The 14,578-nt window shown below is 40.4% G+C and overlaps 2 protein-coding genes across 3 annotated transcripts in view; one reads left to right on the top strand and one right to left on the bottom strand.

The window, feature by feature from the left end:
- Positions 1-1,530: 1,530 nt before the first annotated feature.
- selenof.S (selenoprotein F S homeolog) lies at positions 1,531-12,636 on the bottom strand. Its single transcript, NM_001347150.2, is given in 5 exon segments — positions 1,531-4,013; positions 4,366-4,415; positions 5,640-5,703; positions 10,032-10,199; positions 12,488-12,636. Coding segments are annotated over 5 exon segments (462 nt in total). The 5' UTR covers positions 12,536-12,636; the 3' UTR covers positions 1,531-3,881.
- Positions 12,637-12,795: 159 nt separating this feature from the next.
- Positions 12,796-14,578, top strand: part of hs2st1.S (heparan sulfate 2-O-sulfotransferase 1 S homeolog) — a 61,298-nt gene continuing 59,515 nt past the window's right edge. The window contains exon 1 of one of the 2 annotated variants that reach the window (XM_018259548.2): positions 12,796-13,417. Coding sequence is in view for 1 of the 2 variants with exons in the window: in NM_001091115.1 (NP_001084584.1) it covers positions 13,294-13,417 (124 nt within the window). In the remaining variant the exon portion in view is untranslated. 2 annotated transcript variants of the gene reach the window in all.

Raw genomic sequence — 14,578 nt, 5'->3', positions numbered from 1 at the left:
TTTTATATATTTTTTTGCACTTATTCATTATAGTACATATGAGTTTTGCAAGGCATAATTTGAATGCATGATAAATAACCTCCAAATCTCTGGTATTCTAGGCGGATCACTTCAACTTTCTGAAGTTGCCTGAAGTTTCCTCGTAAGGCAGCTTCGGAAAAACAATGAACTCTACTTCTACTATGTTCCCTCTCTCTGTCGGAGTTCCACAAGGCTCTGTTCTAGGCCCTCTGCTGTTCTCGCTCTATACAACTTCGCTAGGAAAACTTATTCAGTCGTTTGGACTTCAGTATCACCTTTATGCTGATGACACCCAACTCTACTTGTCTACTACCGATCTTTCTAATTCTGTCCTTTCCCAAGTTACAGACTGTCTCTCTGCTGTCTCCTCCTGGATGTCACAGCGCCACCTGAAACTGAACCTTTCTAAAACAGAACTCATTATATTTCCTCCAAGATCTTCCCCTGTCCCTCAGATATCACTCACAGTAAACAACACCACCTTTCATTCCACCACACAAGCACGCTGCCCAGGAGTTATCCTAGACTCACATCTGTCTTTTTCACCACACATTCAAACACTTGCAAAATCTTGTCGCATTCAACTGCGCAACATTGCCCGAATACGACCCTCTCTCAGTTCAGAATCAACTAAAACACTGATTCTCTCATCATCTCCCGCCTTGATAACTGCAACTTACTCCTCACAGGTATTCCAACAGTCACCTTTCACAACTCCAATCTGTTCTAAATGCGGCCGCTAGACTCATTCATCTATCTCACCGCTCAACATCAGCTGCTCCCAATGTCCCTTCACTGGCCCCAATTTCCTCTAGAATCAAATTCAAATCACTAACGCTCACATTCAAGGCCCTCAATAATGAAGCCCCTCCCTATATTTCATCTCTGATCTCCAAAAACACTCCTTCACGCAACCTTCGCTCTACTTCTGATCTTCGCCTCACTTCTCCTCTCATCACTTCTGCCCATTCTCATCTACAAGACTTCTCTCAGGCTTCTTCTTTTCTCTGGAACTCTCTGCCTCGAGCTGTCAGACTTTCTCCATCTTTCCAAACTTTCAAGCGCTCCTTTAAGACCCACTGTTTAAAGAAGCTTATTCAATGTACCTTAATTAATCAATCATTGCTGATCAAAAATCACAAATTGTTTCTAAAATCCTAATGTCTCAATTGTACCCTAACCTAGTTTGTAAACTAAGGCATTTCAGGGAGATTAGTCACCCGAAGAAGAGGCAAATTTGGTCACTGGGCGACTAATCTCCCCAAGTAGCAGCGTGTGCCACCCACCACCCTTAAAATCACTGATGAGAAGCAAGAGAGCTGTGCAGAGAAGCATCTAGGGGTGTTTCCTGCATATGAGGGAGCACTTGAGAGATTTTATACATTGGATAATGGTATTTGCTGCAGTAGATTAAATGGATTCTAATTTATGTGACAGAGCTTTGGCACAGCAAATTGTCCCACAAAACTAACCCATTAAAAAAAAGTCAAAGAAAATTCAGCATTTGAGAAACTTGTTTTTATTACTTCTTTCAGCAACAAATCAGCTATTCTAACTCAGATTTGCTGCAATAGAGCAAGACATCCAGGAACATTACACAAAACATCAGACATCCACAAGCCCACGAAAGGTTTTCTGTGTAGTCTTCACAAATGTGTATGGCCTGAATGAGTTACACCTAATGCAACAAACAGGAGTTCTTTCTTTATAACAAATCTGCACATCCACTGTGGGTCCTGCATTTGCAAGACACCAAAATTTAGAAAAATCCAGAAATACAAAAATGCACATGGAAGCATTAACAGCACCAAAAGGACAGGGTGAAATTCATATAAAAGTATTTGCCTTTAGCCCAAGTTCACAGTCATTCTGTCCCGTCTCAAAGTTTCAGTCACAGTGATAGTTCTATAATCCAACCCCTCTTACTCAAAAGAGCAGCCACCATCTTTGGCAGCGTCACTTTCCCAGCCTTTCCCTCAGTGAGTGGTGCAGACCTGGCACATACTCCTGTCATGGAGCCCAAGGCTGGAACAGTGATGCAGCCAAAAATGGTGTCTGTCAAGCAGCTCTGAACATGCAACAATGAAAGAGGCGACACCTGTGGCTCATGGAAGTAGAAGGGGAATCATCCATCCAAATTTGTGTCCATGGCAGAAAGGAAATTAGAAGAAACATTAATCAGGGTAATGTGCCCTAGGGCTAGAGGCAAAAATCTGATACGTTTGCTTCCCCTTTAACACTAAATATTATCCAGCTTTAAGGCTTGTATAATTGTAACAAGACAAGTGTGTTTAGAAAGAGAGCTGTGCTGGAATAACTGTTACTGTATCCCACCCTGTGTTTATGTCATGGTGCAAATACAATGACTTCCTCTCATCGTTGAAAAGCACGATACAAAAAAAAGGAAAAAAAATGATAATGGTGCAAGCTCAGACTAGCTTTGGCAACTTTATCCTAAATTTGTCCAATCATAGAAATAGGTAAACAGGTCAAAAAGTTTCATTACAGTTTGCAGACGATGATCTTGGAAAATCTGCTAGTTGTGCACTTTGCATTCTATTTTTCTCAGCTTAACATTTATAACATTCCTTTAGAATTCTTTATAAAGGGTATTTTAATATCCAAAGCAGAAGTATGCTGGAATCTATTTACTATATCTAAAGTATGAAGTGAGAAAACTGTTTAGTCTACTAAGAATTTGCTGTATAATGAGCTTCTCTTTATCAAAAGCCTATTATCAGGCTTCTAATGCGGAAAGGGAGGTTGTAAACCAAGAAGTGGAATGAGACTTTCTATTTTAGATTTTTGCCTATTCAGCGGCAGAAAAAAAAATCCCTATTAAAAAAAGGCTTTGAACCAAAGTTGAAAAAGGGCTGTATGTGGTCTCTTTAAAGGAGAATTCAACCCGTAATAAAAAAAAAAAACCCTCCCCCTGGTTAGACCCCACTCCCTCCTCCCCCCAGGCAAATGCCCCTCATTTTTTACTCACCCCTCCGTGCAGATTCTGGCCACGGGAGCCATCTTCTTTCTTCGGTCTTTTTTGGAAGTTTCGGCGCATGCGCAGCTGGAGTGAATTTCCGGTCCCGAACCACTGAGCATGCGCCGAAAGTCACAAAAATTTCAGAAAGTTTTTTCAAAATTTTCGTGACTTTCGGCGCATATGCAGTGGTTCGGGGTTGGAAATTTACTCCAACTGTGCATGCACCGAAAATGGCGTCAATACGCGATGGTTACCGGAGAAGAAGATGGCTGTTATGAACTCAGAGGCCAGGGAGGAGGTAGGGGTGGTCTACCCGGGGGGGGGGGAGGGTTTTTTAAACTATGGGTTGAATTCTCCTTTAATAAACAGTCTTGGATGATGTCATGTGGTTCTTTATCTTGTGCTTTTAATACCCATATTTATAAAGCCAAAAAAAGTGGTGTTAAAGTGCCTGTAATAGATCCTGAAAGCCCCGGATATGCACTCATGCAAGTGATGGTTATGTGATAGTTGGCTGGAAAAGCGTATGGAGGCTCATCTTACAACTATCACCTACCAAGTAGCGCTACAGAGTAGAGTGGGGGGTGTCCGTTTCTCAGCACATTAACGCTACATATTTTGGCTACTTAAAAATGTTATTTGATATAATAAGAATTATGCAAGAAGGCTTCCAGAGGAAAGAGTCGTATCCTACTAATCACTAGCAAACTTCCAATACATAGACAGCTGCAATTGTAAATCTTAACTGGCAGAGTCTTAATCATTTAAAAATAGAACGTCGCCAGTTAATATTAGAATTGCAAAACAAAATGATGCTAAATTTTGTGAGCACAAAAGTTGAAATTGTAGATGAAACTTTTTAAACTTAAGACCTAAAAAATTATACTCGGTCTAGTTTTTCACTTAAAAATTCTTCCACACTATCGGTATTCCATTTCAGAATGCTCAGTTCTTCAGATATGTTCCCGTTGTCATCCAGAAGCTTTAGAACAGGATCGGAGCCACGTACATACTGTAGAAAAAGATTGGGTGCAAACTATTAATAAGCCCACAATCAACAGAAATTTGCCATTTTGCTCCACTTAATTGAACATTTTCAAGGCAGCATCGTACTGGCAAGTGTTGGTGGCACTGCTTTTCTGAAAATCAGAATGCTGCCCCTTTAATCTCTTGGTGACTTATTTAATCCTGTTGCTAGTAAACATGGAGCATGAAAGCGGGTAACAGAATCTACAGTGTCAGCACTATGGTACTTTTATACCGGCACTGTAGATTCTTCCATGTATGGTACTGAAATGGTCACATTGTAGAAGTAAAACATCCTGTTTTAAAATTTACAAAGAGGAAATGCTAAGAATAATCACCTTAATCTGCAGACCCTTAAAAAGTTTCGGTTTCTCGCTCCTGACAAAAGCTGCAAAACAAAGGGATTTCACATTCAAAAGGATTACATTTAAAAAAAAAAAAAAAAAAGACATATGCATCCAGTGACTTATATTTCAGGTATACAATGGGTAATTATTACCCACTGACGGCTTTCACTGCAAACTCTTTAAAATTTGAGCACCAAATTACCCCAGATCATTTGTGGTGTCCAGAAGTACAATTTATAGTCAAAGTTTACAGTAATCCAATTATAATTCCAATATTCTTAACAAAAACAAACACCTACATTTGTATTAAAGAGTAACTAAATTTTTTTATCCAACAAACACAAAGTAATGCTACACACACACTCTCACCGCTCTTTGCAGTGTCGGGTGCCGTCTGTGACCCTGACTGCCCAGGTCTGATTCACATACAAGAAAATACTTCAGCAGCACTCCGATTATGGTGAAAAAATTGTTGCTTTATTCGTGCCTCAAGCTAAGCGACGTTTCGAGCTTGATAATGGGCTGGAAAAGCTCGAAACGTCGCTTAGCTTGAGGCACAAATAAAGCAACTATTTTTTCACCATAATCGGAGTGCTGCTGATGTATTTTCAACTACATTTTTTATGTCACCTTGACAATTTTCCATCTTAAAGTTTTTAAAATCAATATTCTTTTTTTAATTACAAAGTTATTTTGGTAGTCCGACCACAGTTTTAAGTTCTGCAACAATGCTTGAAGAGATACGGACACCAGAAAATGACCTTTTCTTTTTATATCTATCATAACATTATCTTCCAATGCGATTTATAATTTGCCATAAAAGTATTTGTCCAATGCTTTTACATTTCATTTTTTTTACCCCGTGTTCCTCTATGAGGGAGCTGCCATATTTGTGCAGCAGGAGTCCGTTAGTATTAGAAGCGCTAACTGACCGATTAAGAAGGGACAGTCAGGTTGGCAAAACAGTCAGGTTTAGGAAATTCAAGTGACAATTACTTACAAAAGCAGAACAATCAGCAAAAAAGGATCAACGTGACCTATAGGTAACTTTTACTGTAGATTAATATTTGAAACAAAAATTGTTTTGGTGTCAGTATCACTTTAATAATCTATTAACACAAACTATCCATTTACAAGCCTGAATCTGAAGCCCATCCTCTCCTGTTACTGGTTTTGACTAACTGCCACCGACTAGCCCTTCCCTTTAAGGGAAATCAAATACACCATTTCCATTCAAGCTACACAAATATTTCATCTGTACATACCCTGGACTTGCGGAAACCGTCCCAATTTTCATCCACAGACTTCAAGTACAGCACCTGGATATCTCTAGAGAATAAAAATAAAACAACAAGCTTAAGAAAGGATGTATACATTGTGACAGAGTAAATATTAACAGACAAGGCCACATCCGTTTAGTTCCAGTGTCTCCAGTGAGGTGGCTGCTGGAAACTAAATTGCATGCAACTGGTAGCTAATGACTATTTACTTAGCGAAAAAAAAATCTCTACCCAATGAATGCCAGCTCCAGCTGAGACAAGGAAGTCATACACACACACACATCACAAGGGTTAAACCATGGGTGAAGATGCATTTAAGCAATATCAGGTCTGAATTCTGCAAAACCGATTGGCAAACTTTATCCTATCTCTCCTGCACTAGAAGGCCCCTTAAAGGGGTTGCTCACCTTTAAGTTAACTTTTAGTATGATGTAGAGAGTGATATTCTGAGACAATTTGCAATTGGTTTTCATTTTGTATTATGTGTGATTTTTGAGTTATTTAGCAGCTCTCCAGTTAGCAATTTCAGCAATCTGGTTCCTAGGAACAAAAATCAAACACAGTGTAGCCAATCAGGGAACCTTTTATAAATATAGATCAATGCATGAGTGACCTCTAGTGACCTATGATTTAAGTGTTGGGTAGGCATGAAATGTGTTGTTTTTTTTGTGGGGTCTAATGGATTTTAATATGTGCCAATAAATTCAGTTTTTTTTTATTTAAAGGGATACTGTTATGGGAAAAATAATTTTCCCCAAAATTAACCAGTTAATAGTGCTGCTCCAGCAGAATTCTGCACTGAAATCCATTTCTCAAAAGAGCAAACAGATTTTTTTATATTAAATTTTGAAATCTGACACGGGGCTAGACATATTGTCAATTTCCCAGCTGCCCCAAGTCATGTGACTTGTGCTCTGATAAACTTCAATCACTCTTTACTGCTGTACTGCAAGTCAGAGTGATATCACCCCCCCTCCCCTTTTCCCCTCAGCAGCCAAACAAAAGAACAATGGGAAGGTAACCAGATAGCAGTTCCCTAACACAAGATAACAGCTGCCTGGTAGATCTAAGAACAACACTCAATAGTAAAAACCCATGTCCCACTGAGACACATGCAGTTACATTGAGAAGGAAAAACAGCAGCCTGCCAGAAAGCATTTCTCTCCTAAAGTGCAGGCACAAGTCACATGACTGGGGGCAGCTGGGAAATTGACAAAATGTCTAGCCCCATGTCAGATTTCAAAATTGAATATAAAAAAATCTGTTTGCTCTTTTGAGAAATGGATTTCAGTGCAGAATTCTGCTGGAGTAGCACTATTAACTGATGTGTTTTGAAAAAAACACGTTTTCCAATGACAGGATCCCTTTAAATGCATGAGTACATTAATTTTGTTTTTCTATAATCCGGTTCCTATGGCCCAACTTATCCTAGCAACCATGCACTGATGTGAATAAGAGACTGTAATATAATTAGGGGAGAGTCTGAATATTAATATGAACAATAAAAAAGTGCAATAACAATGCAATTGTAGCCTTAAAGGGGTTGTTCACCTTTGAGATAACTTTTAGTATGATGTAGAGAGCGATATTCTGAGATAATTTGCAATTGGTTTTCATTTTTTATTATTGAAGGTTTTTGCGTTATTCAGCTTTTTATTCAGCAGCTCTTCAATTTGCATCTTAACCAATCTGGTAACTAGGGTCCAAATTCCCCTAGCTACCATGCATTGATTTGAATAAGAGACTGGAATATGAATAGGAGAGGCCTGACTAGAAGGATCATTAATAAAAAGTAACAATAACAATACATTTGTAGCCTTACAGAGCATTTGTTTTTTAGAAGGGGGTCAGCGACACCCATTTGAAAGCTGCAAAGAGTCAGAAGAAAAAGGCAAATAACTATAAAACTATAAAAAATAAATAATGAAAACCAAATGAAAAGTTACTTAGAATTGGCTGTTCTATAACATAATAAAAGTTACCTGAAAGGTGAACCACCCCTTTAAAGAGCACTTGTTTTTTAAATGGGGTTTGAGAGTTGGAAAGAATCAGAAGTAAAACGTTAAAAAGTTAACTTAAAGGTGAACCACCCCTTTAACACAAAAAAATCCTCCAATAGGGACTTGTTCTTCAATAAGACAACCAGTGATTAATTAAAAATCAATATACTTGAACATCTAACCAGCAGTATATTTCCATTTCCGATGCATAGTTGTATTGTGAATAAAAACTGCATTATGATAAATCTAAGCAACATTTTACACTTGCTTGGCAAGACACTCAAATGCTCAGACAACCAGATAAAACACATGTGCTAAGAGTGTTGTGTTTAAAATGTGTTCAGTGCTTTGTGTGTCACAGGAGAGAGTCTCAAATGTGAAAAATAATTCTGTGGTTCTTTTCTCCTTCTGTCCCTGGTATTTATAGATAATCAAGTGTACTTGTGCCATAACAAGAATGGCAGAGATTCATACAACTAGCAGCTGCGCTTTTTACACTCAATATAATTGGATTCAATCAGCTTTATTTAGAACTGTGAATGGCTGACTGTTACTAGATGAAATGTAATTATATTACTAGTTCCACAGACAATAGTGCACTTGTGAATGCCCATTTCTGTTGCCACCACATCATCACATAACAATGACAAAAATGTGCAGAATAAACCATCCTGTCTGCTAAGAAGGCACAGACGTGCTCAAGCAGCAATGTTACAATAGCATGTATATGCTGCAAATGAAACAGATGGCTGTGTGTGTGGCTATTAAGGAATTCTTAGATCTCTAGCTAAAAACAAGCTTGGATACAATAATGAACTAATGGATCATACCAGACAAATTAGGGATATTATTTTAATTAGCCCTAAAATAAAACGTTTGTTATAAAATTCTAGTATGTGAAATGTATTGATTACCAACTCAGAGCTCTGCACCTGTGGTTCAACTGCAACTTTTAAAGGAACAGTTCAGTATAAAAATAAAAACTGGATAAATAGATAGGCTGTGCAAAATAACAAATATTTCTAATATAATTAGTTTGCCAAAAATGTAATGTATAAAGGCTGGAGTGAACAGATGTATAACATAAGAGAACCCAACTTCCTGCTTTTGAGCGCTCAAACTCTGAGTTAGTCAGCGACTTTAAAGGAGAATTCAACCCTTTAATAAAAAAATAAAAACCCTACCCCCCCTCCCCAGGTAGACCTCCCTCCTCCTCCCCCCAGCCTAACTGCCCCCCTGGGGAAATGCCCCATACTTTATACTAACCCCTCGGCGCAGATTCAGGCATCAGAGTTCCACCCAGCCATCTTACGGGTCTTCGGTAAACTGATTGGGAGTTGGAGCAATTTGCCCGTTTGCGACAACTGCGCATTCTCACGAAAATCGCCAAAGTACGGGAAGAAGACATGAAGACCCGGAAGATGGCTGCGTGGAACTCAGATGCCTGAATCTGCGCCGAGGGGTAAGTATAAGGTATGGGGCTTTCCCCGGAGGGACAGTAGGGCTGGGGGGGGGAGGTCTACGTGGGGTGGATGTAAGGGTTGAATTCTCCTTTAAGGGGGCCCAATTGGGACATAACTGTTCAGTGAGTTTGCAATTGATCCCCAGCATGCAGCTCAGATTCAAAATCAAACAGTTATGGCCCATTTGGCCTTCCCTTAAGTCACTGATTGGATACTGCCTGATAACCAATCAGTGGAAACCAAGAGAGCTGCAAAACAGGAAGTAGTGTTCTGGCTATTATGTTAGACATCCAGTCACTCCAGCCTTTATACATTACATGTTTGGCTAACTATATTGAAAACATTTTTTACTCTGCAAATCCTATTTACTTACCCAGTTTTTACTTTTATACTGAACAATTCATTTAAGCTACTGAGTGGCAATTTTGACCACTGCTATCATCAGGCAGAATACAGTGGAGTTCAAACCACCACAACAGGGTTGGACTGGGCAGGCTGGACACCAGGAAATAAAAACTGCCTTTGTGGGCCCCATTGACCCAGTACCAGTGGATGCTGTGAACACTCCCTCAGTCCATTAGCAGCTGTTAAGGAGGAAGGCAGTATAATGTTTGCAGCACTAAGGGCGTGGGCCCCAGAGACGTCAGTCCGATGCTGCACCACAAATATGCAGATCTCTGCACATTTTCTTTATTTAATTTGGCCACTAGAAGCAGCGTTGTCTAGTTTTTTTTTTTTTTTTTTAAAAGAGATCCCGATACCAAAAGTTTATTTTACAACTATCGTATCATGCTATTTATCGCAAAGTTGCTTATATTTGGCCATGGGGGTGGGCAAAACAGAACAGCCCAGAGTTTCCTTCAGCATGCAATATAAACATATTTAATAGGGTACACAAAGGGTTTTAATAATACCTTTTTAGACTCTAGGTGTACTTCTTCCTGGCAGCACTGCCTGCAGAATGAGTTGACCTCATTTAGACCAAACTGTCCCAGCAAGTCACAGGAACTGCACAATAAATTGCTGGAGAAGCCAAGATCTCGGCATGCTTCTGAAGAGAGCTCTGCACCATAAGAGGCCAGCTAAAAAAAAAATATTAAGTAGATTTAATATTTAAAGGAATTAAAGCGTTTTCAGGTCAAGTTTTTTTCCTCTCTCTCATAAAAATAATTAAAGAGATGCCAACATGTTCCTAAAACTATAAAGAATGGGTCAGAATTACTAATCACACAGCAGAACACACAGTCTATAATGCCCCTAAGCCACCACCAGCCCAGCAGAACCTATACCATCCCCATAGTTTGCAGGCAATGTAGTTCTTCCTTCATTCAAACTTTGCTGGAAGGATCTTGCTATATGTTAGAATATAAATATAAACAGTACTCTAGCCTATGGAAAGATAACACTGCCACCTGCCCAGTGTGACTTGCAACCATAATAATAATGTTGGGACTGGCTGAGTACTGCTGGGATCAAGGTGGCTTCAGACATGTTCCTTAAAGGAATACATATGGTCATGGGAAAACATGTTTTTTTCAAAATGAATCAGTTAATAATGCTGCTCCAGCAGAATTCTGCACTGAAATCCATTTTTCAAAAGAGCAAACAGATTTTGTTATATTCAATTTTGAAATCTGACATGGGGCTAGATATATTGGCAGTTTCCTAGCTTCCCCCAGTCATGTGACTTCTGCTCTGATAAACTTCAGTCACCAACTGCAAGTTGGAGTGATATAACCCCTCAACTCCCCCAGCAGCCTTAAAACAGAACAATGGGAAGGTAACGAGATAGCAGCTTCCTAACACAAGATAACTGCCTAAAAGATCTAAAAACAACACTCAATAGTAAAGCCAAGTCAGACTGATTCAGTTACATTAAGTAGGAGAAATAACAGCCAGCCAGAAAGTAGTTCCATCCTAAAGTACAGGTACAAGTCACATAACTGGGGGCAGCTGGGAAATTGACAAAATTTCAGATTTCAAAATTGAATATAAAAAAATCTGTTTGCCCTTTTGAGAAATGGATTTCAGTGCAGAATTCTGCTGGAGCAGCACCATTAACTGATGCGTTTTGAAAAAAAAAAAACATGTTTTCCCATGACAGTATCCTTTTAAAGCGATTCGGACACGTTCCTATAAAAATCATAGGAACGTCTCAGTATCAAGTAAATGCTGCACCCAGAATAGTTTACCTCAAAGCCGCCCCAGCCCCACGAACCTGTGTGCAGACGACTCGCTGACACTACTAACAGATCTTCCGTATTGCTTCAGTGACACTGGGCTGGGGGCGGAGCAATCCTTCCATAGGCTGAATTCCTGTTGTAATTCGTAATCATCCTATGGAAGGATCACCCCCAGCCCAGCGTCACTGAAACGGTACATAAGATCATTTAGCAGTGTCGGAGGGTCGGGTGAACGCAGGTTTACGGGGGGCTTTGAGGTAAACTATTCCGGATGCATCATTTACTTGATTTTCATAGGAACGTGTCAGTATCGCTTTAAGGGACATTGGAATGTCATTTTTATTGTTACTTTTTTTATTACGATTTTTATTTGGACCACTGCCTGGTTGCTAGGGTAGATTTGACCTTAGCAACTAGATAGTTGCTTAAATACCGAACTGGAGAGCTGGCTTAAGAAAAAAAGCTAAAGAACTTTTAAAAAAGGATAAATGATGACCAACTGCAAACTGTTAAACAACTTCTGCCATCTTCCCAACATCCGGTCAGTCAAATGTTGTGCAATATAAGTAACTGTATGTTACAATATAACACCAAAGAGAATATCTTTTTTAAACGTTTGTGTCTGTTGATACAGCACCTAATACATATTTATATTATATGAATATGAATGAGGGTTCTCTTTATATATATATATATATATATATATATATATATATATATATATATATAGTCAACTTGTATGGCTGCCCCAATAGTTACACCCCATCTTATTTGTATAAACTAAAGCTGCAGTTCTGAAGTAACACATACTTTGCCAGTGCAGGGCAACATTATCCTAAGGTGCATAGAAAACGATGTCATTGTTGGGGTGTTACTGGTTCTTTCATATACGTGTTTATGGCTGGTAGAACACCTAACTTTGTCCCTGCTCCGAAAGAAAGTAGAGCCCCTTTCTCTGCTCGCGCTGCGCACACACAATATAAAGCAGCGTGTGAGAATGGAGACCCGTGGTCAGCCGGTACATACAGGAAGCAGCTCTGGGCCACGTCACCTCACGAAGTTCCCTCAATGGTGTGGCTCCGCGCCCACTAACGTGCCTCAGCACCGCGGAGACTGCAGCTCTACACCCAAATGCGTAAACCCTTCAGCCGCAAAGAAAGAAATCGGCCAAACACTGCAGCACTTACCGCCTGCAGAACAGCCACCAGCCACAGCAGCATCCTCTCCGCCGCCATCTTCCCAGCAGGCACTGCTAAGCCCCTCCCACAAGTTGCAGCTTTTATAAGCGCCTGTTCAGCAGGAACTACTACTTGACCTCAACCCTGGCACGACTCATGTTTATTTAACACAGCAGGGAAAGGTATAGAACGTGGCCACAAAGTCGACACACCAGTTGTAGTAAAACTACAGCTTTCAGTAGCAGATAATACGAGCGGAAGATGTGTATGTGGAGTAATAGAGCAGTCAGAACGTCTAAATACGCTGACAGTACTGCTACACTGCATCGCTCTCTGGCTGGGACAAGACATTTGCAGGCATACTCTGGACAGCTCTACCTCAGTCCGGGTCCTAAGCTTTAGGCAACCATTACCAATCCTATCATTGATCTGTCTGAGAACAACTTGAATTCCGGCAGTCGGCTATTGCCCAGCTACAACCAATGAAAAACTAGAAGGGTGCTGTTGTTTGTTGCTTAGCAACAACCACCTGGAAGGACTACTAACTGGGTGGACTGTGCGTTTCAAACGTAAAACGTTGTGGGCGGGGCTTGGTGACGTGCAACGCAATGGGCTGGCGCAGCTTGTGCTGCAGTTTAGCGCCGGAGTAGCGGCGGGTGTTGACTGTAGGTTGGGAGCGGGGATGCTTGAAGCTGATGGTGACTGAGGCACACGCTGCTCTTTGTCATTGCCTCGGTATCAAGTCTGTGTGAATATCGGCGCAGCGCTCTTGCCTCACTCCTGATGCCCACGTTATGGTGCCATAGATCAATTTGATGGGGCTCTTACGGATTATGATGCCGCCCAAGTTGCAGCTGCTGGCAGTGCTGACCTTTGGGGTCTTAATGTTCTTCCTGGAGAACCAAATCCAGAAGCTGGAGGACTCCAGGGTGAAGCTTGGTAAGAGCACACGCGATGATTGGAATGCATCTTCCCTGTTTCATTTATTCGGGGTGTCCAACCTGCAGCCCTCCAGCTGTAAAGTGGCAATTGCACCCCGACTGCCTAAAGTCGCGAGACTTGTAATTGAGCGACAGCTGGAGGGCCGTATGGGGGCAGCATTGTTACTGACACACATGGCACCATCACAATACCCCAAAAATAAAATGTTGCCTCATTAAAGAAAAGGAAATTATTCAAGTTATGTGTAATGTATGTGCTACTGAAATTAGTATCCGTCTGTCCCTGGGGTTCTGACTCTTGAAAGAATGTAGCAGAAGACACCAGACCTATGAAGAAGCATGGAAGGCTTCCTTCTGCTAACATTGTTTCAAGCGCCAGAGCCAGCAGTGCAGAAAAATACTGTTTTCAATGCATGAATAACGTAAAGCCTTTAATTAAATTAAATTTATATGGAATAGTTGCTCAGAACTGTTTGTTTTAAACCAGGCAACCTTTTATTTATTTGTTAAACAAACCTTATAAGTACCACAGAAAAACTAGTATGGACTATGAAAATATACCTGTGTTCATATTGTTATATGGAAAACCCCTTCTGATTCTTACCTCAACAAATTGTGTGGATAAGTAAAATGAACCTCCGGAGAGACACTTTTTTTTCAGTTCAGTTTACAGATTTTTCTCCACAAACAAATACTTTTTTCAATTGCTTTCCATCTATTATTTTTTACCATTTTTTCAAAATGTAAGTTTAAAGTTTAATGATCATGTCGCTGGCATTTCAGTCTGGCAGCTCAGTGATCCAGGAGCATCTGAACTGTTACAATTTGCTACATTTTGTTGATACAATTAGTTGATACATTTCTCAGCAGTATCTGCGCAATATTAGCAACTATTGTATCATTGCATCAATGCCTTTAGGGTCTGGCCAAACGAGCAGATTCGGGGAGATTAGTTGCCCCATCGACAAATTGCCTCTTCTTCGGGGTGACAATCTCCCCGAACTGCCTTCCCTCTGCCCTCCGCCGGCTTAAATGAAAATCACCTGGGGGAAGGCAGACACAGCACTTCGTTTTCCGAAGCCGCCCGAAGTTGCCTCACGAGAAAACTTCGGGCGACTTTGGAAGAAGAAGCACACGATTTTCATTTTAGCCAGCGGAG

This window comes from Xenopus laevis, chromosome 4S (genome assembly GCF_017654675.1).
Source record: "Xenopus laevis strain J_2021 chromosome 4S, Xenopus_laevis_v10.1, whole genome shotgun sequence".
Taxonomy (NCBI): domain Eukaryota; kingdom Metazoa; phylum Chordata; class Amphibia; order Anura; family Pipidae; genus Xenopus; species Xenopus laevis.
Note: the sequence above shows the minus strand (reverse complement) of the source record. Positions and strands in the feature narration are given on the sequence as shown.